The 27258-nt window shown below is 42.0% G+C and overlaps 1 protein-coding gene across 1 annotated transcript in view; it reads right to left on the reverse strand.

Moving 5' to 3' along the window:
• Window positions 1–27258, reverse strand: part of LOC148903377 (nck-associated protein 5-like) — a 93249-nt gene that overhangs the window by 23551 nt on the left and 42440 nt on the right. Inside the window, exons 6-7 of the mRNA XM_089015838.1 lie at window positions 20179–20242; window positions 12395–12528 (exon numbers count right to left, since the gene is read on the reverse strand). Coding sequence (XP_088871964.1) covers window positions 12395–12528; window positions 20179–20242 — 198 coding nt within the window. The remainder of the gene's footprint in view (window positions 1–12394; window positions 12529–20178; window positions 20243–27258) is intronic.

Raw genomic sequence — 27258 nt, forward strand, 5'->3', positions numbered from 1 at the left:
TTATATTTCCATCAGATGTCCCTTGAACTTCAGGTTGAACTTTAGGCCATCCATGTATTGGGCTTCTATTGAGTAACATAAGTAGTTGACATCATGTAAGTATTTATTTCCAACCATTACTTGTTGGAGAATGCATAAACATGAAACATACATCTGTGGGTGAAAATGAATGAAAGAATTTATACCCAAGAGGCAGCATACTTTGTCACATCCAAACTGTTGCTAGTCAGCTCATCTGCCATGCTACTTGTGATGAGTACATGCAGCGAAGGTTTGCCTTGCCATCTGGTCCAGACTGTGCTGCAAAACGCCGCTTGTAATCAGCCGGTGAGCTAATGTGCAAACGGTCGGCAGGGCGGACTGCTCTGGTGAGCACTCTCAACTGGCCTAAATCAGCACAGTGAGGATGATGATGATGTGACAGTGGCGGCTTGCTCCAATTGAGATATGGAGATAAGGAGATGCATGCACAGTTTGGGATGAAACAAATGCACTTTGAAACTGAAATCCCCCGCTTACAATTCAGACTGTTTGTAATGGCATCATTTGGAATTCAAAGGACAACCGACGTCTTCGGACAAGTAGTGTCCATAATTTGTAAAATGGCTTCAAATAACTTCTACTGAGCGTATTTTACAAAGATTCCACCGCATATAGCTATTATTTACGTTTTAAGACTCGCACTGAATATTACGGAAGTCTTGTTTTTGAGTTGGTGACGAGTCCGACATCACGTCACTGAAGGAACGCCCCTGACCGAAAAAAGGACACATTGTAGCAGTCCTTCCATCACGTTAATGCATTTTGCTTGTGCTTGGTCTGAAAATGTCATGTTGCACCAAAAAGCGCCAGAAGAGGGGGACCAAGCTCCATATAAGGATTTTATCAGCCTGGGGAAACGGGCTGATTAATTCCTCACAGGGAGCTTGGTCGCTATTTTCTGCCTCTTTTCTGGGACGCTACATTGCAGTCCAGATGCCTCAAAATGACACTGAAGGACTTCTTTAATCAATTGCTAACATGTATGCTTTCCTCTTCAGAACAATTTGAATCATATTCATAACCGGATGTGGAACAAGAAAGCATATTCTCCGAATCTGAAGCCATTGTTTTGATTCTCCAGCAATGCAAGACGTCTTGGCGTGATGTCACGACTGGGGCGGGACTTTCTGAAAATGCCCAATTCGCAGCTCAATTTTTTGCAGATTTTGGACACTTTAAGTAATTTTTATTGGTGTTTTGCATTTGAATAAAAATATCATACTGCGTGTTTTGGGTATTTTAGATGCTATAAAACGTTTTTCTGATGTCAGTTAAGAAACAAAAAAGTGACGTTGGTGGTCTTTTAAATTGATTGGTATGCATCCGGACATGGCAATTCAATAGTGAGTATGACAACAAAATGCTAAATTCTCATTAATGAACCAATGTATGCATAACAAAAACAAATTATGAATTGTGAACTTTGGACAGACTAGGGAATTAAAGGTAATATGTGTGCTGGCTCCATGTACTTTCTCTACATAGGCAGTATAATGCTGCTAAGAATGCCAAGCATTATTTGTGCTGCTTTGTGGGAAGTAAACAGAGGCAATTGACATGGAGGGAAAATATCAACTTACTCCCAAAATATGTAGTAATAGAAGTAGTAGTAGTAGGACAGTAGGAATAAAAGCATTGACTGTTCGTATAATTTGTAAAAGAAATACAATGTCAAAGTTGCAACAAGTGATTGGATGGCATTGTTTGCTGTGTTTTTCTTTTCTCAGTTCCCTTGACCAGATCGTTGATCGCAATGAACACCAAATGTCTGCGACACAGCAAGGAGAAAACAAAGAGTTCTCAACCGGAAAAAGACAAACGGGGCATAGAGGGTAGCAAAAGTAAATTATGATTCACTTGACCCATCAAAGCTTGCACTGAATTTCAAAAATGCCAACAGTCAAGGAAATGCAATTAGGAGGGCAATCAATTTACAGCCTGAGGTCTGTCAAGTTTCGATTCTCTCTCTCTCTTTCCAATTTCATAAGTGGTGGAGCAAGGTGATCAGGACAGACTTAACAAAGGCGATTGTGTCACAAAATATTTTCTCACGTCATGTTGGACTTTGCTTTTTAATCGAATGGAGTATTTGGGATTATCGTATGCCATGGAAAAGGAAATTCAGAATCTTTATTCTCCATTGTGGAACGTTTCACCTCATAACCAGGCAATTTTCAAGTTTACCACCTCATAGGATGCAAAAATGCACTTTTTTGGGGACCTATATGGGCAGAAACATTTTACAGTTTTTTTTGTTCATCTAAATAATTGGCAACGTCTTTGTTCCACACATACATGGAAGAAATTTATTTTAATCTTCACCTCTGTTTTGAACACGGTCAACATGATCATGGAATACATCTTCACATATAGAGGTCATGAAGCACTCAAATATGTGGGTTGAGGCTAAAAAAGCAACACTGTCATCAAGTAAATATGAGCGCTCATGGCTAAAGCCACCCACATTCAACATGGTCAGTCCATGTTTCTGAACCAGCTTGAAAGTGATCCTCAACTAGTTGTAACTATGCTATGTCATAATTCCGCAGAGGTCTTGTCCAATGGTGTGGCCAAGACATTGCCATATGGGCCATGTTAATAAGTCCTCTCTCGCTGGGATGTGAATTAATTCTTAGTCTTGGACCATGTAGGAAACAAGACGAAGCTTGGTGGGATGAACACTTGACGTGGCTGATGCTCTCGCATCAGTCTGTTTGTTAATGTGTGTAGGGGCTCTTTAATGGAAAATAAGAGGCTTTTCTTTCAGTAAAGTCAACACTTTCTGTGCATAGTGACATGACAGTGTGCCGTCTACTTTTCTCCAAATGCTCTGCATCACTTCCATCTGTAAGAACTTGATCAATATATCATTTTTTATGTTATACTTTTTATAAGATGAACACAATTGTCCACTGCGAAATGGGTGCCCTAGATTCTGTATGACTAGAGAGAGGGTCAGAGCTTTTCTTGGCCCGACTCAACTGGTCATACTTTCAATTTATCGCCGCTGTCAGACACTCAAGTTGATCGAGGCCTCTAATCAGATTTGACAAAAGAACAATTGCGAAAACACAAAAGCTCCTGAAGTGATACGACAAACAATCACCTGGTTGTGCGTCGGAATTGAGGCCATCGGGGGTCGGTTTGCAGTTTGCGTGCAGCAATCGCCTTACGTGGGCCCAGAAAAGCCATGCAAAATTGTGCGCTTTGGATCAAGAATATTCCATTCTTCTTTGCGCTCCCTGTGTGAAGCAAACCGACGATTGCCTGGCTTAGCCTGACACTAAGCTACTCTGATCCTCTCGGATCTGTTGTGCAGAAAACATGCAAGGAGACCTTTTCTAAGATATGGCCTAATTGTCGGGGCTCCCTAACTCATAGATTCTTTTAATCCACTTTCCATAACCACGCATGGATGTAACAAAAGCTTAATCGCTACCAAGTCTCGACATTTGACCAGCTGTAATTTACTTCCTTTCAAAAAATGAGGATAAAATCGAATTAACCGCTTGATGCCAAGTCAGTATGGCCGGTATCCGGAAACTCAGATAAAGAGCCAGCCACATTAAAGGTCCTTCTCCGGCTTCCCGGACACATTTGGATGAATTTAAAGTGCTCCATATGTTCACCTCTGGCCAAATGAATCATCCAACGTAAAGGCAGACATTGGTGGTCGACAAAATCATGGTTAAAGACATTCACCAAAGACAATTGCATGCATGTGTGATGAAGTAGCGGAAGGCCTCCCAGTGTGAAATCATGGTCATAAGGGCGGGACAAACCGCCAAAAAAAATCTGCATCAACACCAAATAACAATTCCAGACAGAGCATTGCTTACAATACCCAGATTTGGTTCAACTTCAGTAGATACAAAATATGGACACCTGATCATTACTGTAACAGCTTCCACTTATGGCAAGAATTTCAATAAGATTTGCAAGTGTCTGAGGGAATTGGTGTTTTCATCTTAAAGAACATTTGTAACCAGAGGTCGTTGACGATGACTCACAATCTTTAGTCTTGTTACGCTTTTATCTGATGAATTTGGGATCTCAGGTTTTTTCCATATCAAAATCATCCAAGCATCCATTATGGATTTGTATTATGGTCTTGGGCAAACAATAAAATGTGGTCTTCCCTAAACTGTCACCACAAATTTGTAGCATGAATTGGATTTGAAGAAACACGTTTCTGGGGGAACAAAGAAATATTGTTCAACAGCATTAATATTGATAATTTGATTGATTAGCAGATTTCTTTCTATACTTACAGAGTAGGTGAAATAATGATTTTACAGTCAAAGTGCAGAAATGACGCAGTGGTTGTGTTTATTTAAAGCAGAACTGCTGCCAGACAACCAAATCTATACTGCAATCATGAGGTCAGTTTGAATTACAAGCTGTTTGGCTGCAGGCGACAAACTATGAGGAAAGGCTCCACGAGCCGGAGAGAACGACCGAGCCATTTTGATGTCAGGATTTGCCCTACATCCGCACAGGCTTGTAATCTGACCTCTTTCTGCATGCTTATAAACATGAGAACCAGCATGTCTAATCTCTGGCGGAAGTCAGTTAGGCTGAGAGTGTGTGCATGCGTGCGTGCATGTGTGCGTGTGTGGTGTGGGTTTTATAGCTGGCGGGAAAAAAAATTACAAATCGACAAACTCAGTCTGCCAAGTCAATCACTAAAATTGGCTGACTCATAAATGTTTGCATCAAAAATACATATTTTTTAGTTTAAAACATTTGTGAAGCCCAGAATTCATGTATTGCCAAGTCAGTGTTTAACGCTCAGACATTTGTTGGAGGTGGGAGTACTCATCGCTCATCTCATTTTCCGTACCGCTTATTCCTCATTAGGGTCGCGGGGGTTGCTGAAGCCTATCTCAGCTGTCTTTGGGCACGAGGCGGGGGACACCCTGAATTGGTTGCCAGCCAATCGCAGGGCACACAAAGACATACAACAGTCACTCTCACACTCACACCTAGGGACAATTTGGAGTGGTCAATCTGCCTGCCATGCATGTTTTTGGAGTGTGGGAGGAAACCGGAGGACCCGGAGAAAACCCACGCGGGTCCGGGGAGAACATGCAAACTCCACACAGGGAGGCCGGACCGGGACGCGAACCGGCGACCTCTGCACTGTGCAGTCGGTGTGCTAACCACTCGACTACCGGGCCGCCCGGGGAGTACTCATAATACACTTAAATGAAAAATATGCAAAACCTTTGGAGACTTTCAGATGTTCGAGTATAACACGCAAAATTTTCTACCTAAAAAAGAACTCAAATTTTCGGTGTGCGTTATAAACGAGGGCTGGGAAAAAAATTGTCATATATATATATATTTAATGCTTAATCCCTTCCTGGAGGTTGCAGCATTGCCATGGCTATTCCCGCCCTTCAGTTTCGATTCTCGGAAAGACCCGATCACGCGTTCCCTTTTTTTTTTTGGATTGTTGATTACCATTTCTTAAGCTACACTTAATTTCCTTTCCTCACCTCGCCCACACTGAAACGAGAGTTAAGCATTGCTGTTTTGCACAATTACCAATATCCAGAGTTTTGATTCAGTGTTTACATTGTGAATCGGTGTTTACATTGTCAATAAATGATCAATACTTGGTTTGAGCTGAGAAAAAGCGAAACAAAATTTTATACCAATTTTTAATTGAAAATTAGGAGTGCGCGTTACAGGGCGGCCCGGTAGCCGAGTGGTTAGCACACCGGCTTCACAGTGCAGAGGTCGCCGGTTCGCGTCCCGGTCCGGCCTCCCTGTGTGGAGTTTGCATGTTCTCCCCGGACCCGCGTGGGTTTTCTCCGGGTCCTCCGGTTTCCTCCCACACTCCAAAAACATGCATGGCAGGCAGATTGACCACTCCAAATTGTCCCTAGGTGTGAGTGTGAGAGCGACTGTTATATGTCTTTGTGTGCCCTGCGATTGGCTGGTGTCCCCCGCCTCGTGCCCAAAGACAGCTGAGATAGGCTCCAGCAACCCCCGCGACCCTAATGAGGAATAAGCGGTACGGAAAATGAGATGAGATGAGTGCGCGTTACACACATGTGCGCGTTATGCTCGAATAAATACGGTATGTGTGATTCCCCATTTCATTCGACATTTGGCTAATCAATTTAATTATCGGTGGGATGAACATCATGAAAGAAAAGATTAATTGTTTACAATCAGCTGACAAAATGGAAGAATGGGGCGAACTTAAGCACATCGATTTCAGAGACATGCTAAAAGATTGTAATTTAACAATTACGGTTACGTGACTAAAAGTGAGTGATATTGGACTTAATTCCCGGTTCAAGTGTCAAAGCTGAAAAGTAGATCCAATAAATCCAAAATAGTGCAGGCACCTATTATCTATTTAACAACCTTCATCGTCATTTGGAATGAACAGGAAAGTGACTTCAAAAGACCCAACACGACCTCTTTGTAATGACTCCAGATGTGCGGTTTGGAACAAGGGCTCAATTCATAGCACAGCTTCCCGAGCACAACAGGGGGCCTACTCCGGCGTGCCAAATCAAAAGACTTGGACCAGGCCTGGCTGGGTACTTGAATGATTAGAAAAGAGCGTATTGATCAGCAAACAGAAAGACATCACTCTGCTTCCTCTTTGAATGTGCCCATCTCTGCTGCCCCAGCTCCACACAGCTAACGAGACGATAACATAAGCAAATACAACTCTGACAGTTTATTCTGCAGAGGTATCTCAACTTGAGCATGACCGCCCGAACATGTCAAGACTCGAAAAGCCTTTCCTGCCCGTTTTCATCACTCGCGCTATTGCGATGAATAATGTGTCCAAAAGAATTCGCTGCAAAGACCCAGAAAACCTGGTCTGATTTGGGAATCAGGTGTAAAAGTGTGTGAGATGGGATTGGATTGTGTCGGTATGCTCTGCTGTGGGAGAAATTAGCACCTTTTGTCACACCATGCTGAAAATGACTAGCAAGGAAATGGAGAATTGATGAGCTAAGAAGTTAGCCCTTAGATCTTGAAGGAAACTACAATGTTGCATCAAGTAATTAATATTGTGTGAAGATTTCTCTATTTGGTCAAAAATGTCTCCATGAGCAGAAAGAGTCGGTTCTTCCTATCGCCTCTCATTTCGCCAATGTGCCTTCCTCGCGTCACTGTCGCCATAGGCATAGCTGCATACAATTATACATCTTTGCACCTGCTTTTCAGCCAATGTATATAAAGACACAAAAAATTCACTGCGACTTGTGTCCCATGTTTGATAAATCACATTGCAAATCCTACACTATTTGCACAAATTCCATCCATTTATTTTCAGATCCCCTTATCCTCACAAAGGTCGTGGGCCATCAAGAATTTGCAAATGTGCAATAAAGTTGTTCGTTTGAGAGACACAGTACTGTGCGCGTACAGCTACTCTTTATAAACCAGCTACCACATCTGGTTGCGGGACCAATCAACGTTGTGCCTCGTTCCTTTCGTATATCAGGTCCTCAAGACTGTCAATACATACTGCATGCAAGACCTAATAAATCTCAAACAACATTAACAATCAAGAATTGTTAAAAGCGGAAGGTCAGGCACACAAGCTGTTGAACTCATTACCTGCTGACTGCATACTTCATCCTTGGGCAAGTATATGTGAATGAGCACCAAGCATCCCCCACGCTTCAGTCTGCTCAGTCATCCTGTTTGTGTGCTCTCAAGGCCTCAACTGCGCCTTTGCTGGATACAAGTCAAAATGTAGCTGTTAGTTGATGATGCTCTTAACACACATTTTTTCTTCTGTCTTTCCCTGCTCCTGAATGTCCCAGCCCACACGCAGTGAAGGGATGTTGACGGTGGGCCGTGCAGACTGCAGGACTCTGGGCTGCAGTCTACCTCCAATCCGTAGTCGTTTAATGACGGCGGGCCTCACCAAGTGGTGGTGAAGCTTGGGGGGTTGACCCAAGTCAGGAGGGGTTGAGCATGTGACCCACACCAAGATTAGAGCCCAGCCAGGGGGGAGGGGCGGGTGCTGCATGCTGGCATATGTGCACACCTTCGTGGAGCTAAATGGCCAGTTTCTTGAGGAACGTAGACTCTTTTAATATCAACCATGAAAACATGAGCAAAGTGGCAATTCTGTGTGCAAAGTAGTTCAGCTATATAGCCAAAATGCATAGCCAAGCAATCATAAATACCATCTCAATCTTCTCACAAGTTACTTGTGACAAAGCGGCAATACTCAATTACAAAAAAGAGGTGGTTCAGGGATTCGGACAGAGGCTTCGTGCAACACATTGATATGGATAAGAAAATCCATTTTCCATCCCACCGCTCCTCATCAGTAGCGTGAAAATGATGGAGCTGATGTGGCAGCTGCTAAGGGAATCCACCTGAGCGGGGACATCCATAGCTTCCATCCCCCAGTGGATAAGCAACTGGTGAATGAGCAACGAAATAATTATTCTGCTGAGCATTATACCAAATGCATTTCAATCAGAAAATCCTTCCAATCCACCCTCCGCCCCGCCTTCAAAGCCCTCTTTTTTTTGTAAAAGGTCATCAACGTTACATCCGTTTGAGACAAAAAGGCAATAAAGTATTTCAGATGGGAGATGTATATTAAAAGCGATTGGCAAAATCATTCCGTAAGAAGCAGGGTACACTGTGAACTGGATGCCAGCAAATTGCAGTGCAAAGGAGCAGCAGTTACCTGTAGCTAGCAGAGTAAGCAGCAGATGCCAATGTGGCAAGGCCTCATGGGAAGACACCAGAAGCCTTCCTTGTCATGTTACGAATCAAAGTCAGCACACCATCCTTCCCCATCTGCCAGCTAGACTGTGAAAATGAGTGCCAGGCCATCATAATAAGCCAGCGAATGGGCATGTTTTATTTACATCAAGAGAATCATTTTGGCTTCTGTGTGTGAAGTTGGATGAAGTTGGTGGTTGACCTTTGGGAGCCCTCCCTCGCCCAGGTGAACCCTGATATAACAGTAATCTAGCATAGTGACAATGAACATAGTACTCACAGAATAACAACATCTCAACAGGTTATTGAACTTGGATAAACACCTCTTTTATTGTGGGTATGATGGAATGCTTGATGAGAAAGTCTCAGTGACCTGGCACCCAATGAGAGCCATCCACTCAGATGACCTCAAGTTCCTTTGGAACCAATGAATGACCCAGTCAAGGATAAGCTTTATGTGTGTTTCGCTTATTAGATGGACATTTCTTTTAATGTCGCGATATTGCTTATTAATATATATATAATTAATATTATATACAGTAAAGTCTCGTTATATCGATATTCAAGGGAGTCCGAAAAAATATCGATATAACCGGGACTATCGATATATCCGACCCTGTTTGCATGTAATTTTCTCCGTGCGTGCATAGAAATACGTCTGTGTAAGCTCTCAGTCGTACAGGAGTGGTCCATCGATGAGAAGGTTTCTTCAGCCGTCATCTGTACAAAAGTGAAGGTTTCGGACGTTTCGCCTCCTATCCAAGAGGCTTCGTCAGCGAACTAAAGTCTGACTGGTCGTATCGGCCCCATTTATATATCCCTAATGTCCAGACATGGTGGCGCCGGACACAGCTATGATAGGTCCCCACTCTCAGGTTGGGGGGGGGCGGGGGACCCATCCCTGTGGCCCCACTGATTGTTCCTACATTCCTGACTAACGACTGGCCTATTACCCCCACTGCCCCCGGTATCACCTCATCAGCATAACGACCCTCATCAGCATTGCGAAAGTTGCCTAACCTGTTTTGCCTAAGCAGGCTATTGTATGAACGATCCAAATTGAACCTCACCCCACCAGACCGGTTTAATGAAGGATTTTGTTGTTTTATAAGAATCGCTTCTTTTACGCCCCTTTCAAACCATCTATGTTCTTTCGCTAAGATTTTAACCTCATCGGTGCATAGAAATAGTATCGATATAACCGGGACTATCGATATATCCGATATCGATATAACGAGACTTTACTGTATATATATATATATATATATATATATATATATATATATATATATATAATATATATATATATATATATATATATATATATATATATATATATATATATATATATATATATATATATATATATATATAATTAATATAATATATATATATATAGATAATTAATATTATATATATATAGATAATTAATATTATATATATAATTAATATTATATATATATATATATATATATATATATGTGTCTGTGTAAGCTCTCAGTCGTACAGGAGTGGTCCATCGATGAGAAGGTTTCTTCAGCCGTCATCTGTACAAAAGTGAAGGTTTCGGACGTTTCGCCTCCTATCCAAGAGGCTTCGTCAGCGAACTAAAGTCTGACTGGTCGTATCGGCCCCATTTATATATCCCTAATGTCCAGACATGGTGGCGCCGGACACAGCTATGATAGGTCCCCACTCTCAGGTTGGGGGGGGCGGGGGACCCATCCCTGTGGCCCCACTGATTGTTCCTACATTCCTGACTAACGACTGGCCTATTACCCCCACTCCCCCCGGTATCACCTCATCAGCATAACGACCCTCATCAGCATTGCGAAAGTTGCCTAACCTGTTTTGCCTAAGCAGGCTATTGTATGAACGATCCAAATTGAACCTCACCCCACCAGACCGGTTTAATGAAGGATTTTGTTGTTTTATAAGAATCGCCTCTATATATATATATATATATATATATATATATATATATATATATATATATATATATATATATATATATATATATACAGTAAAGTCTCGTTATATCGATATCGGATATATCGATAGTCCCGGTTATATCGATACTATTTCTATGCACGCACGGAGAAAATTACATGCAAACAGGGTCGGATATATCAATAGTCCCGGTTATATCGATATTTTTTCCGACTCCCTTGAATATCGATATAACGAGACTTTACTGTATATAAAAGATGATCCAGGGATGGGTTGCCAAGAAAAGATTAATGTATTTTCTGTTGTATAAGGCACAACCAAAAGCCTTGATTTTCTTCAAAATATGACCCTGTGCTTTATATATGAAGTAATGTTGAGCGACAACAGGTCTCGCAAATACTGTCAGCAGCCACCGATCCACTCCATTTCCTCCAGTAGAAGTAGTGCGTAACCCCAGCCTCTACTGTAGTGCCTTATAATGTAGTGTGCCGTATATTTGCTGCTGTGTTACTTCCGGGTAGAGTGAATGCTGGTGCGAATGGCTGCCACTGCTCACCCGCACAAAAAAAAAAAACATTTCCTTGAGAGTTTTGAAAGGTGCTTCGAAATTAAATGTATTATTATTATTATTAATATTAGTATTATTATTATTATTGTTATTAGGGAAAGTTTTATATATGTTATATATTATATTTGGAAAACTTTTTTCATTCATTGAAGGTGCGCCTTATATCTATCGAACAAGTTTGAAAATACACCATGCATTGGGAGTGTGCTTTATCCTCTGTTGCGCCTTACACACCGGAAAATACGGTACAAATGATTTGACCATCGGAACATCGCTAACCAAGTTGTGTCCCCTAATTAGCATAACGGTGCCTTGGTATTTACAAGCACAGTAGTTAATCGACCTATATAAAGGGTGGCACGGTATGTATCACACATAACATGGACCGAAGGAAACAAAAGAGCGAGTTGTCTCGGGAGATTAGATAAACAATGACAGACAAGCATGCTAAATGTCAACGATACAAGACCCCCTCCAAAAAGATACTGTAACCCCAGATGCACATGTTCAGAAATGTAAAAACTGCAGGACAGTAGCCAAGCTCCTTGGTCATGGCCATAGCAGGAAAATTGATGAAACAAGAATAACCTCCAAAGAAATCACACATGAACTGCAAGGTCAATATACATCAGTGTCAGATTGCGTATCCGTTAGTTATTTGAGTCACCCCTGGCAGACACCAATATGCCACTTTTGAAAAAAAAAAAAAAAACAAAAGAGAAGAGAAGAAAGTACAACTGCATTTAGACAAACGACTAAGCATTTGTGAGAATGTGCTATGTACGGAGGAGTCCAAATCTGAACTTTTGGGGCAAAATGTGTCTTTAAATATTCCATTCTGCTCCTGACAAAGTGTCTGCGGCGGCACAGTGGGATCTTTAAAGTGGGAAGTGCTTTTCTAATGAGGAGATAAGCAGCTAATTTGAAGTAAGCTTACGTGAAGACTCCCGCGTGACTACTGAATGTCTATCTGAGCTTCTGACTGACTGAGAAAAAGGTTACAGGCTTTATTTGAGCACTTAACATTTTGTCCTCTTTCTCTGAGCTCAAGCATCGTGGAAGATGACAAGGGCAAGTGAACATATTGAGCTTTTGGTGCTCATTCACCTGGAGAATTGCTGCTGCAAGGAGACGATTTGTGCCCGGCCCAGCTCGGATTCCTTTGTCACTTCGCAGAGACGCTTCTCGCTCTCCAGACGCAGCCGTCGCTCTTCCTCTAGCTCATGGATCAGCTTTTCTCGCTGTGGAGGCACAAAAAAATGTTCGTTGAAAGCACGAAGGTGCTACCAGGGTATTTTTATGAAGCTTTCACAATCTTTCTTTCATCACCTGCTGCTGTTTTATTTCATCTACCCATCACCCCCTTAAACCTTCAAGGCTTTCAAAATGGTGCCGTTTGCCTTGACCAATGTCTGTGAAATGGGTTAATTCACATTTCGGTGTCTACAGCAAAAAGAAAATTGTTGGAGGTGAGTATATTCTTGGAAGAAGAACCACAGATAATAAAAAAACTGGGGTGACATTGAAAGCCTTTGACAGAGAGGAAGTTGCACACAAACAAACCTCCTCAGATGAAACGCTCCTCATGGGCAAACGTAAAAAATCTGAGACGAAAGTAAATAATGATGACATTTAATACTAAGCTGTTGCTACCTGGGGCAGTTGCAGTGCTCCCTTCTAAGAAAGTTAACCAAAAAATGTCAAACTACATCAGAACTTCAATATTTCACTGCTGTGGAGCCTTTGCGCTTTTTTTTTTTAAATACGTAGCCTCGTTGGACTTGATATTGACGGAAGCACCCAAAGGGCTGGAAAAAGACTTGTTGCATACATGAAGTCAGCTTTGTGTCATCTTAATCAGTTTTATCAGTCTCTTTCTCACTCAAGACAACTCTGAAATTAAACCTTTGTTCATGTTTTAATTGGATTCTTCTGTCTGGACGACTTCAGCTATCTGTTGCCTAATGCGCGCCATCCTTAAAATGTACTTCTAAGTTGAATTGGTTTAGCTTTGTGCTGGGTACAAAGACAATACAGGCTTTCTTTTTCTAACAAGCACGCGCCATCAGCAAAAAAATGAGTCAAGGCTGAACAGAGATGCTCACATGAAAATTTAAAATGTAAATCATTAAGTTAATTACCAGGACACTGAAGTAAAATATCAATTCATTTTCTGATTACTGTATATTAATTGTAAAAGTGTCAGTTACCAAAACTGGAAGGGGACGTTCTGTACCTGTTCTGTACCCGTTTTGACCTAAAAGTATGTAGCAAAGCAACAACCACTGACGCTATGATGAATAGTAGAAGGCACTGAAAATATGTTTACAGCCTACAATTTCATTGTTGAATGAAATGTTGGTTCGCTGCATTAAAACGACAGAAACTAGTTTAATAAAGACCCATATTCAGAAAAGTAATTCATGAAAATAAAGCGTTGCTTTATTTCTCTGGTCTGTCTGACTTGGAAAATTTGACGAGATTCGAGAAGTTTGTAGACAAGTATCAGGGGGACCTCTAGTGGTAGACACATGGAGACGCACGTACTGTGACACGTATTTTTATTTCGTTCAGCAAATACCTAAATCACCACATGAAACTCAACTAAATTTCTCCCGTAACCATACCAGACCAACAAACAACCAAATTGCACTCATACTTCATTACATAGAACTTTGTGCTCACAAAAGCACATTGTGTTCAGTGGAATCCATTCGGGTACAAAAACTAAAATCCAAGGCATCATTAAAACTAGCGCACGGTCTTGTCGTAGTTGTAAATCGGTGGCTACTACAGTATGTTAGGCACCTCTTTACACGGCAGAGAGGCTCCCTCTGTAATGGCTGCTATAAATCTAGCCACAAATAAAAAAAATAAAAACCAGGTGCACCACTCCACCCCCATTCGAGAAGCAAAAAAAACCAACACCTGGACCCATAACCAACCAGGAGGGCTGCCTGTGCAATTTGAATGACAAAGCTGCTAATAACACAAAAAGACAAAAGACTGTTCTTCATGTAATATGCACCATATTGTTGAACGCCCCTCAAGCAAGCATCAGTAGCTTTGTTATTTCAGGTCCAGCAAAAGTCCCAATTGTAAAGAACTAAGTGCTGCTCTGCTGACAGACTCAAGTCCAGAATCTCAATAACAAGGCAGGATTTACTGCCTCATTCCAGTAAAAGCCTTTGATAGTTTTAGTCCAAGCTCTAATTTTACTAGTTTAACTGGGCAGGAGGCTGTTAAATCCAACATTACCATATCTTTATGTAGCCAGAAATCCACAGCAATATATCAGTCTGACTCTAAAAAGTTTAATGCCTACGGCGCCTCCATGCGCTTTATTCCTCAACATGTTCTTTAATGGGAGGCAGCAAGCCTCTGTGAGAACATTTGCTTCTGTTAAGTCAACGACAGCCACAAAAATGATTCATCCAAATGTCTGCCATCGTTGATTAGACGCATATATGTAATATCTGCTTTGGCCATTAGAGCGCGCCATTTTGCAAAAATAGCAGCATAGCATCAAATCAAACATGGCTGGTTGGAAAAAAAAGACATCAAAGGGGAAAAGGAGAAGTAATTAGTAAAATGGCCCCGGGATTGCTTTTTATCTAGTGAGCAATATACAGTAGTTTCAATAAACCCAGATTGGGTCTTTGAGGATAAAATTTGACCTCTATCACAGACGAGGCAGATTTAATTTCCTGAATAAAAATGCACCCGTCTTGGAATGAATCAATTTATCATTGCGTACATGCACCGCTCATAATGCAAGCGGATGTGGATTAGCGGGAAGTAGAGAGACCATGCTTGTTATATAGTCTTCCATTTGATTACCTGAAGCAAGATCCAGCATGGGTTCTGCTTCTGAAATGGCTCTGCATTAGAGGGTAATGGTGCCTATACAAGCTGAATTACGACATCACCCCTGCCCCTTATCATTCTACCCCATAACTTACATCAAAGATCCATGCATGGCTGTAAATTCATTAGATACCCCAGTCTCTGCTTGTAGTTCCGATTCCCATTCAGGAAAAGCTACATCAGCATTATCAGCTCAAGTGCATGAGCCTGGCCAGACAGCACATTAATTGTGGTTCATCTGCAAGAGTACATTCTCGTGCGGCATGCGGCTACAATTTTGGAGACGCTCAATACATTACGCAGACCCCCACGCTATCACCCCCTCATTCAGATTCTATCAAAGGGCCGGGAGCGAGTCTCTGGCTCGTTGCTAAAGCAAACATCAGGGACACAATACAACATCAAGGTTCTTAGTTCATTAATAAAACATGGCACTGGGTTATGTGCGTGTCCATGTGGGCTCATCAGCAGCACTGAATTCAAATGGAGAGGTACAACATAGAGGATTATGGCTGCAATTTACATTGTCTTGCTACATTCTTTTTTGGCACCTTTTTTTCAATTCATTATTTAGCTTCCGTTTTGGTTGCACTGTATATTGAAGACATTTAGGTTCCAGGTTACACTTGGGACCTTTGCTGGACCTGAAATCATTAAGCTACTGTTGCTTGCTAGAGGGGGGGGGGGGTCAACAATATGGTGCATATTACATGAAGAACAGTCTTTTGTCTTTTTGTGCTATTAGCAGCGTTGTCATTCGAATTGCACAGGCAGAATGGTGAATATGTGACAAAAGTTCAGAATTACAGGTTTTCTTTCATTATATTTACCTTAGATGTCTTAAACAACAGAACACCTTTTCTGTTAAACAACAGAACACCTCAAAAATAGAGAAACAGACACTACTAACTCAAAGTCAATATTTCATATTTGGGGGGGGGGGGGTGGCCCTTGCTTGATTAAAAAGTTATCTTGGCAAAATTAAGAACGTTGAACTCTCAAACTGTCCGAGAACCTTTCCAACACACAATTCACCATTGCCAGGGGAGAATCCAACCCACCCACGCACTGTGGGTCATTTTCTGTCAGGTGGTTGACAGGGATAGGGTGCGGCTTCGATTTGTCACCTGCCTGTCAGAGCTCGTTCACTGTTCAAAGAGGAGATGAGCTGAGCGTAGCGGCTGCCCCTGCTCGCGGATGATAAGCTCCATGTGCAAAAGCAGCACCGGAGTCCAACGAAGCCCCACATAGGCTACACTGTCACACATTCAGGCACCGGCTGTCAGAAAGACTTGAGGTCCTTTCAGGTGTTTCTTTATCGGCTCGACAATAGACCGTCAGACTTAAAAGTGCTGTCACTGTGGTTTCAAGATAACTGTATGCTCATTAATCATGGTGTCATGGTGCTAATGTAATTAGCACAAACTCCATGGAATTGATAGGTTACATTATGCCTTACTACCTCAAATGTTGGAATATAAACTCATGTTGGCGCTCTGTGATACAAAGTTTCCAATTACATTTCAAAAAAAAGAATCATGTGGAACAAAAAGTAAGAAACGACAAAGCCTGTGGATGTCTGAAACTTCTATCTTTGACTGTACAAATGATACTTAACTAAGGGCCTCAGTTGCGATACAAACTACAGCTCTGGTTGCCATGACGGTATGACTATGATGAACACAAAATAATGTAACTCCTCCAGTGACCGTTGATATTCAGGATTTGCCATTTGGCAAACAATAAGCTATATGGACCCCAAATGTCTCATGTGAGTAGATTAATAAAGCATTCTTTCATCTAAATGGAGGCTCAGAGGGGATTGAGCCTTTCCCGCTGCTGGTCCCACTTTCTGGAATGACCTGCCACTGAACATTAAGCAAGCTCCCTCGCTGCCCATGTTTAAAACCTGCCTCAAAACGCACTAGTACTCTTTGGCCTTTGACTCAGCATGATTCAGACTAGATCTTAGTTTTACTCCCCGATGCTTTCTACTCTCTTTGTGACTGCTTTATTTCCTGGATATGACAGTTGTCCATGTTAAGCACTTTTGTTACAGCTTCAGCTATTGTTAAAGCGCTATATAAATCAATATGTATTGTATTGTATCGTACGTATTGTATTAATTGAATATTTTTTTTTGCTAGTGATTTTATAAGCCAAAAAATTATTTCCAATGCATAACAATGAGAGCATCGTTTCTGATGTAAATGCATGGACTAGTCTATCTTCTTACTGCACTGAAAAAAAATGTGTTGAAATGTCCTTTATCAAGTGGTTGAAGGAAATAATTTGACTATATATCTACTTAAAATTGCATCTGCTCCCTGAAGAGTTCATTCATTCCATTCGAAGTAAACTCAACATAATTGACTACACAGAATGAATTAGAAGAAAGCGATTGAAGGCATGTTCTGTCGAAAAGAAAGTACCACTATCCCACTAAAATGGAGAAGGCGAGAGGAAAATAAACATTATAAAATGCTATTTTTTAACACAGAACTTGCTTGAACATATGCATCATATCCAGTACCAGTCAAAACACACATTTATTTCCATAGCCTGTGCATGTGTACTCAGACTTTTGACTAAGAATTTCATGATGTTCATTTCAACATGTTCCTACTACGTGCTACAAATTAAGAATCTTGCCAGTTGACATTACACACCCCGGGCTATAATAACAAAAATGTATTTACCTGCAGCAAAGTTTTTTTTTCTCACCTTCACACCCTTAAAGACTTTTAATGTGCATATTTAGTCAAGCACGGGCCCAAGCATCAAGCTAAACCTTGACAGCAGCACCTCTGTCTTTTTGGCTAACGTAAGAGTGAGCGGCAGTCCACGCTCCTCCAAAAAAAATAAAGCTCCCGAAGTCGAGATGGTTTATTTTCACATGTTGTTTACACAGCCGTTTCCAGTGGCCATAATCTTAGCTAACGGTCCAAATGTTTTTTTTTTTTAAATAGGGAGCGCTACTCCCTGGCCAATGCATGTAACGTTCTTTTATGAGTCTGCATGTGGACGTGCGTTTTGATCCTGACAGGAAACCTCGCATCCTGCACCCCCCCCCCCCCCCAAATGGACCGAGATTGTGGCTTTAAACAACCCTGGCACTGCCCAGCGCCACGCCTGTGGGAAGAATTCCAAAAGAAAGAGGCGATGAGCCTGTTAATGAGCAATTCCACTCAGAACAGATGAGGCCTTTCAAAGTAGAAACCGGAGAACCAAACATGAACCCGGTCAAATGATCTTGTTTTTCTTGTTGAATTTTGAAATTTGCATGGCCAGACTGTGACGAAGTTCCAGCTGAACTAATACCAAATCCCTCGGGCGTGACAATGAAGGTCACGCCAGCCATTTGTTCAATTGGCTTCAAATGAATCTCGAGTTAGTAGTTTTCTAAGGTGCTGTAGTCAGGAATTGTTTTTCCTCAACAAAAGCTCACATTTCAAAGAAGTACAGATGACGGCTGAAGAAACCTTTTCATCAATGGACCACTCCTGTACGTTAAAACACGACGCACTGTCTAGGTTTAGTTAATTTAGCTTCTGTTGTGTTACTGCGCACGAGAGACCTGTGACTTGGACCAGCCTGCATAATGTGCCGCCCTTGGCATAGTGTCCCTGCACAGACATGCAGCTACACGGGTGACTTCCTGCCTGAGATATGGTTTCCTCTCAAAGAGACGCATGACATGTTTTTACTGGTTAATCTCTTCTATTTAGCAAAAGAACATTGTTTGGGGAACGAGAGGGGGGTGTTATGGGCAAGCGTGGAAGTGGGCATCTGCTGCTGGTTTCCACTTTTCACCAAGTGGCAGCATTCTGACAGTTATTATCTCAACCATGCAGCTTTTTTCTCTTTCTAGCGAGGAACCGAGAAGCCTCCCAGGAATGCCAGAAAGAGACAGAAAGGGAGTGCGAGGGGACTCCAACTGGGATAATCCCAATTTCAAATGGAGTTTAGTGATACCCCCAACCAGCTCCTGTCTCAGACAGATAACTCATCCCCCTCTTGCCGCCCCATGCGCACGCCTACAATATGCACACACACACACACACACACACACACACACACACACACACACACACACACACACACACACACACACACACACACACACACACACACACACACTTCTCCAAAGAGATAATTAGCATTTTGTGTCCCCGCTAGAGTGGAAGCTGCTTATTCGTAGCCAATGAGATGTTTTCCTTGGTGGAGGTTTGAGGTTAGTGTTACAGTGACAGTGACACAGATTCTGCACAGAGAACTGCAGTGTGTGCACATACGGGACGAAGCGAGTGCACGTCCATAGTGAAGAATCAGTCGCTGTGACATGGCTATCAATTGAGAAGGATAAGACACCATTTTACACATTTACTTTGTTCCGAAGTAAACGCAGGAAATACCTATCGTGAACTTTGCTCATGAGGCTAACGGCTGTGCAGCCATATATAAAACGGATGGGTACACACGATCGGCGTGACATTATGGAGGGGTCAAATGGAGGTAAAAGAGGGGCGTAAGTGTGGGAAGACGACTCAGTGTCACTCTGCTGGCGTCTGTGGTCAGCTTCTTTTACAACATAATTTATGTGTACGTTCACATGCTGGCTTGAACTGCAACTGCAGCAACAGTAAGTTTCGGTGCCTTTGTAGAAAAGTGGCTGATATTCTTACCTCCATGAGCAAGAAATGAGGCGAAAAGAAGACGGGTTGAAAAAAACAAAACTATTTTGCTTTAGGAATTTTGCTTTCGTGTCAGAGAAAATCTGAGGAAGGCTATGATCGAGGTTATCAGCTGAATTCAACTCAATTACATGGTTTGAGGTATGACCTTGTGATGTCCCCAAATGCGTAAGGAATCCTAGCGGTGGGATGTCTGCCTGCACTCCTATTTTGGATCATTTAATTTCAGGAATTGTCTCCCACAAAGCACTTTTGAAGAGCTGGCAGCATGTGACTGACTCATGAGTGTATGTGCAAAGCTTGTGGACAAGTCATTCCGGGCTACTTTACCATTGTTCCTTCACTCTTGCTCCGCGCAACTTCCCTCTGCAGGCGGGCCACGGCCAGTTTTTCCCTGTACAAAGAAAAAGAGAAAAATGGGGAAAATAAGGAGTGTGATATGATTACCAAGACTACCAAAAATGCTTATGTTTTTCTCATGAAACATTCAGAAGTCAGTTGATTTCAATTTAGGTCAATCTGGATCATTCGAGACAGCAGCCAACTATGCAGTCAGCTCAAACACACTGTAAGCAGATTTGGTTTAGTTGAATAAATCAACAACCCTTCAAAATTGTCAAGAACAAAATACTGCAGAAAGATGAAACACAGAGTGAGGCATTGCCATGCCAATCTCCCCTTCCCTTTTAAACCTCCAACACATGAGCAAGCCTGAACAAAGAAATGGAGTGTGTGGGTTGAAGCTACCCCCGCAGCACCCCCTACGTGAGGCCTTTCCAGATCGTTAATGGAATCAAATCATGGAACACGCACACGGGCAATAAAGCGTTGTGTTTTATGGCCTTTCGTGAAAGCTAAACTGCATCCAGTTTCTGAAACAGCCCGGTCATGTTGCTATCAATCAGATCGGTCGACCCAGTTTAATAAATAAATAAATAAATAAATAAATAAAGGAAAACAAAAGAAAATTAAATGACAGAATGCCTTCCTCAAGTCAATACACGTACAAAGACAATGGTAACCCAAATTAGCCACCTCCATCCCAAAGAACCTGCACAGCTTGCCAAATTTTAACATGAGATTAGAGTTTAAAAGCTATCCACTCACTCACCTGTTCAGGCAGACACACCTGGTGATTAAGAAACTTGCGGCTTGGTTAAATGATCTGTCTGGACTGAAACAGCGGCGCTCCCTTTTCAGGACGCCAAATGTATTCTACTAGAGGCGGCATTGTGAAACCAATGGTGAGGTGGAGGCTAATTAGTTTTTTTCTTAAATAATGTTTCGGTGTAGATACATCAAAAGGAAAATGTGCTTACATGAATCTTTGAAAAATAAACATGTATTAAAGGTCAAAATGGGTTGTGCATAAAACTTAAATGAACTGCATTTTAAAATGTGGACTGGATTAATTGTTTTAAATAAAATGTATTTTATGCATTTTTTGGTCTTCTATTCATTCTGTGAGCCCCACATTGGGAGTAAATGGTGCAAATTGCTTTTCTGAGACTGTTCACTTTAGTGTTTTAGGGTGCGGGATGTGATTTCAACAGTCTCACAGTTTTCCTTTGGTTTCAGTCTTTCCTCACACGGGCTTGTTCAACCAGCTGAATCCACGCGGGTAAAAGCACCAGCACGCCTCAAACGTGGATTTTAAAACTAAGAATGCTTCCTTAGACTCGTGACTGGCACTGACGTGGAATTTGCAAAGCACAAATACAGTTGACGTTCATAGTCAAATTGTTTGTAGTACCAGAAGTTCAGAATACAATCAAAATGTTAAAAAGAAAAGGTCATAAATATGAGTCACCAATTTACCATAGCATGTCTGTAATACAGTAGTTTTTTAATTAGGCATTGAAAGGAAGAAATTAGTAAGATTGTTTTATTTTTTTTATTAGAATTTCTGAAAAATGCTTCTTATTCAATATGAGGTAGGTCTGCTGAAATTGATTGCCATTTTGTGAGCATTGTCGTCTTTGTAAAAATGCAATAACTACATCATAACAATTGCATATACTTTTTTAAATACAAAGAAGTTGTTCCGCCAATGTCTCAGAAGTGTTCCTGATCCTATAGCTCACATTTATGACTACGGCTACGCTTTCGGACGTTTTAAGATCACAGCTCCCTATCTTGTTGGTTGGCAACGTCATCATTATTATCATTATGAGTTGTCAACCCAGCTTCAACCAGCCAATCACAACATAGTGGACTTTGAAGTATTTTGAAGGAGGTTTGGAAAGGTACCTATCGCTGTCATCCTTGTTTGAGGAAAGCAAAAACCACATGTATGAACTTGTTTAATCTTTGTGAAGAAAGAGACTGACAGCTTAAACGTCTCATGACATTCTGAGCATTTTACACCATGCTGGAGTAGATGATTGTGATTGGAGGCAAAATATAGTTTAAAAGGTATAAGTCTCCTGAAATTTTCACAGACTGCCAGTGACCTACACGTGTCAATCTGAGCTACAAGGGCACACGGGGATGCACAAATGTTTGCACGTTGGGCAGCGCCGCCATGCATTTATGTATTAGTGTCTGTGTTCCTGCTGGGTTAAGAGCCTTGACATGCACGCAATGCTGTGGCCCACAACGAGGTGCAGCCAACACACTGGCTATGGTTTAGCATTTGTCATTCCCATCCTTAATCGGCCATCCACTGTTTATGTAACTGTCAGATCCGATCCGAAATCCCCTCGTGTGAGCCGATGAGCCGACAGTGGCAGCTCTTGCAGTATTAAAATCCATTTGTCTCACATTTGCTGATAACTTGGCTCTTCCTTTAACAATTATAGTTGGGATAACATGGTTGTAACACAATCTTTGCACACAATCCCATGATGTCTAACAGTTTCCAGGAGCTGAGCAGACAGCATCAAGTAGGGAAACACGCTCATCTGTTTAAGGTCTAAGGGCAAGGCTCACACATCTGTGAGCGCTCAACCGGTCCTGGTGAATCAGGCTGGTTGAAAGCATAGTGAGACTCCTCATCTTAGATGGAGCCTCACCCACAGCTGGAGTCCTCCTGTGTCTTGATGCAGACGTTGAATGTGCTGGACGGCGGAGGAGAAACAAACAGGAGCCACATGTCAGGAGCGTACACACTCATGCGGCTGGCAGGAGGGCCTGATAAAGCCTTACTTCACAGTAGCAGACCATCAATTATTGACATGGTGAAATGTGATGAGCTGGTGCACACAAAGGTCCTGCTCATGCTAGCTGTGAATGTATTTAGCCTGCACAGTCGCATTTTTTGTATCATCTGTTGGCCATTGGCGAACCCACTAGCAAAGAAGATCACACGCTTGAGTTCACGTTGTGCTACACAGAGTCACACCGTGACTCGATCGTCAGCTTCAAGGGAGCTCAGAATGGTTTACAGTTTTTTTACTGTAATAAAAATCTGTGCTTTCTTGACACTGGCTCCATAGATGAAGTGCCGAAGCAAACTTCAAACAATTATTCAACAAATTGGTACAGTTCGCTTCAGCTCACCAAGGCACAGATTTCAATTAATCCCGATCGCTTTGACCGCCGATGCCAAAATTTAGTAGTAAATGTTTTACACATATCGATACTACTGATCAGTCCATACTTATGGGGATTTGTAGTTTTACTTTTTTTTGCCCAATCTAAAGGGTTGCAAATAACTTGCTATCTGTATATAAACAAAATAAACATGCACACATATGCACAAAAACAATGTACCATATCACACAATATTGAATTATACTCAGGGGTTTAACTGATGAATTTGGAGAAATTTTAGTTTTTGCAGATGTTTCTTATGCTGTCCTTGCCAATTATCTGTAGTATCAAAGAATCTGGTGTGCTTGTTTAGGAGGCAGACAAGGGCATGTCGCGATCCACACCCAGATTGCATCAAACAGAAACTTCTGCCAACATCCCAAACAGCACAAGCCAGAGGGAGGTGTTTCTCCAAGACTTCTCCGAATCTACAAGGAATGCGCTCGTCAAGCATGGTTTATGCATTCCGATCCCCTCAAATGTTTTCTCACATTGATGCGGGGTTTGACCTTGACTGTTTCCATGTCATTGACGTATTTCTGATCAGATGGAATGAAATGCTGTGAATGAGGAGATTCCCATCCGTCTCGACTCTCCGGACCCAAGGAGAGAATCCGAATGCCAAAGCACAGTCTGAGGAGAGAATCTTTAAATGTCGAATGAGGCCCTGCAGTGAAATCGAGCAATAAAGGAACTGTATAGTGCCACTTAGCAGTTTTTTTTTGACGACGATACTAGTGCAGCGTGATCTACCGGAAACAAATTCCTTGTGTGTTCTACATACTTGGCAATAAAGATTATTCTGATTCTGATAAAGAGATGTGTTGAAAAACGATTAGACTTTTCAAAGACATGAAACAAGCTTAAAGACACACCTCATTGTGAAACAGAGCATTCCTTGTCTTTGAGCTCAAGTAATTGTGTTGTGCGTGTTTCATGTTTTCTGACAATTATCTCATGTGTCACACAATTGCCTCTGGGAAATTTCACCTTAGCAAGCCCAAACTACTGTTGGCCAGCTGAGGCATGAGTTTAAGGGAGAAAAATTGCAGTGTGTAATCGCTGTTCAATAAGAGGATATCTTCAAAATACATTTAATGACTTTGCCCTGTCAAAAATAGACCCATCGGTGACACATTGTTAAAAATTGTTATTTATTAGCTTGCCTGACTTGAAACTTGACAGGAAGTTGAAAGAGCAAGCAATGATCTCTCAGCCCTGCCGTCTACTCACAAACCTGTCTGGAACCTTTGGCAACATGCCCATTTTCTTGGTCTATTTGCGCTTTGCAGTCGGACAAAGCCAAGCTTTTATCCGAGGAAGCATTGACAGTATGCGCTGACTACAATGCTCACTGTATGCACTGTATTTCACACTTCCCATGCATTGTTCTACATCACTGGCTATCCTGGCTTGACGCAACTGGGCAGCACAGGCTCCAATTTACTGGAATGTTCATGGTGATAGGATGTTTTGTCGCGTGTCAACACATCGTTTTCCAAGCGCCTGTCAAACAGTAGACCATTCTAATGGTGGACAAATAGCTTCACATACAGTAGGAACATGTTTAAACAAGGGCACTCGAGCTAAGGGTCGACTATCTAAACCCTCACAATTGGCATGGCAGCAGTGAAGTCATCCCAGGGTTTATAGTTGCAAGAATTCACTCTCAACAAAGACAAAAAGTAAATGGCTAAAATGTTTAAACAGTCCCGAAGAGGTGTTTGGGAAAAGAACAGCAATGTGAGCTTCTCCAGCTGTGCCGACACATCCAGCAGCTGGACACTCGTCTGCACTATTTTTGTCACCACTACCTGCTAATTTATAGCCCATATATTGAGGGCTAAAATGTGTTGAAATTCCTTGCCCCTTTACTGACATATTTGAGTTCCGTCATTTTTCAGCAACTATCTCCCATATATGTCACTGTGACAACTTCAGGAATATGAAACTATTAACTCAGATCATTGGTGGCTCTGTTCCAATTGCCTGCATGATACTCGTGATTGTGTGTCAGTGCCTTAGCACTGAAACTAAGTATGTAGCCATCTATTCTCGCTCGAGGTAGGAATGCGGGATGACCATGTGACCTAAATGCGCCCATTTTAGGAGCTAAAACGCTAAAAAGGCAGCATCATAAGATTTATCTACAAGAGAGATTTGTGTTGCAAAGCAGGCTGTGAACATGCACACCTTGGTAGGCTCACGTGAAACCAGCCTAATAATTCAGAAACCACAAAAAATGCTTGCAGGCTGGACAAATAGGTGTCTCAAGGCATTTCTGTATGTGATAGTCCATTGAATATGAGCAGATCAGAGCTTTTAATTATTCCTATATTGTATAGGTTTGTGTGTCCCGCATTAAATTCAGTGCACTTTTCTAGGCAAACTAAACCAGGCAGAACCACTCTTTACTTTAGTTTGCTGTGCTGGACGTGGGAATCATGTGGGGAAAATCGTCTGGAAGGAGAACAACCCCACTTCCAAACCCGTGACTATCAAAGAGGGGGGAATACTTGCATGCTGAGGCCCACACGACTACCCATTCAACCGGGGGAACATTCCTCAATAATTTACTATGACCCGAACCCAACACGATGAATACAGAGAGCTGCGTGCAGGCAGGGAAGTCGGCGTAACATGCAACAAAGGTTGGGGGTTACCTTGTAAAATTGAATGTTGGGGACTGAATGTCAACAACACGAAAAGAAAAGGCAAAAGCGGTCAGTGAAATCTTCACAGGGATGAGTCCACTCACAAAGCATGGAAGTATTTATTCTCCAAATACTCTCAGTCCTCCCGCTCTGAATCCCACTCACTCAACTGTTTCCAACAAGGTGACTTTTTAGCTCTGCAATAGAATAGCATGAGTATATATACAAATGTCAAGGACAAATGTTTGCAGCATGGCCACAACGGAGAGAATTACAGTTTGCATTTAACCAGATCAAATCCTTGCACTTGCCAATCCTCTTTTTCACACATCTGGCTTGGTCACAAGTTGAGATATTGCCCATCTCCCACGTTAAAAGAACAAATGGCAACTGGCCATGCATGCAAACAAAGCACTGTACATGTCCCGCTGCTGTCCATCTTCTGCCAAAATTAGCGAATAATCTTCTCCTCTTGATGGGTCGCAATCAAGCAATGACTTCATGGAAGAATCTATGTTTTGCTGTCAAAGTTGAATAGCGATGATTCCCATTGCAGGAAAACCTTTTTTTCTGGCATTTTATCAAAACCAACACGAGTGATAGATCGCCTACTCTCTCATGCTTGGCTATCATCTTCTCGGGTGGTTCTGTTTTTAGAGATAACAAAATAAGCAAAGATATCCATTTATAGTACAGAAGGGCTCTAGCAATCACATGCATGCCTGTGTTCTTTAAATATGGCTGACCCTCGAACTGACTTTGACCTATTGTAGCATAACTTTGGAGGAACCAAAATCAGAAGCGATAGACGAGTGGTTCTTAACCTGGGTTCGATCGAACACCAGGGGTTCGGTGAGTCGGTCTCAGGGGTTCGGTGGATCCTCCGCCACAGTGGTCCACCCCTCAGTCTAGACTGCAGTTAGTAGACACAGTCATTGGAAGAAGGGTTCGGTGAATGAGCATATGAAACTGGTGGGGTTTGGTGCCTCCAACAAGATTAAGAACCATTGTCATAGATGGTACACAGACACAGCATCTTGTAGAATTGAAATTGACGTTTTCATTGCAACTCCGCGAGCAGTAAATCTTCAGAAGATCTAGCCAGCCAATGTAAAAATCTTAATCCGGTGGAAATCGTGAGAAGAGACATAATCGGAAGCAGGCAACATTCCTGTGTCCCCCCGCAACGCTATAGTCTATGTGACAGTGATCAATTTCAGCC

The sequence above is a fragment of the Hippocampus bargibanti genome, linkage group LG01 (genome assembly GCF_051943395.1).
Source record: "Hippocampus bargibanti isolate YZ-2025 linkage group LG01, ASM5194339v1, whole genome shotgun sequence".
Taxonomy (NCBI): domain Eukaryota; kingdom Metazoa; phylum Chordata; class Actinopteri; order Syngnathiformes; family Syngnathidae; genus Hippocampus; species Hippocampus bargibanti.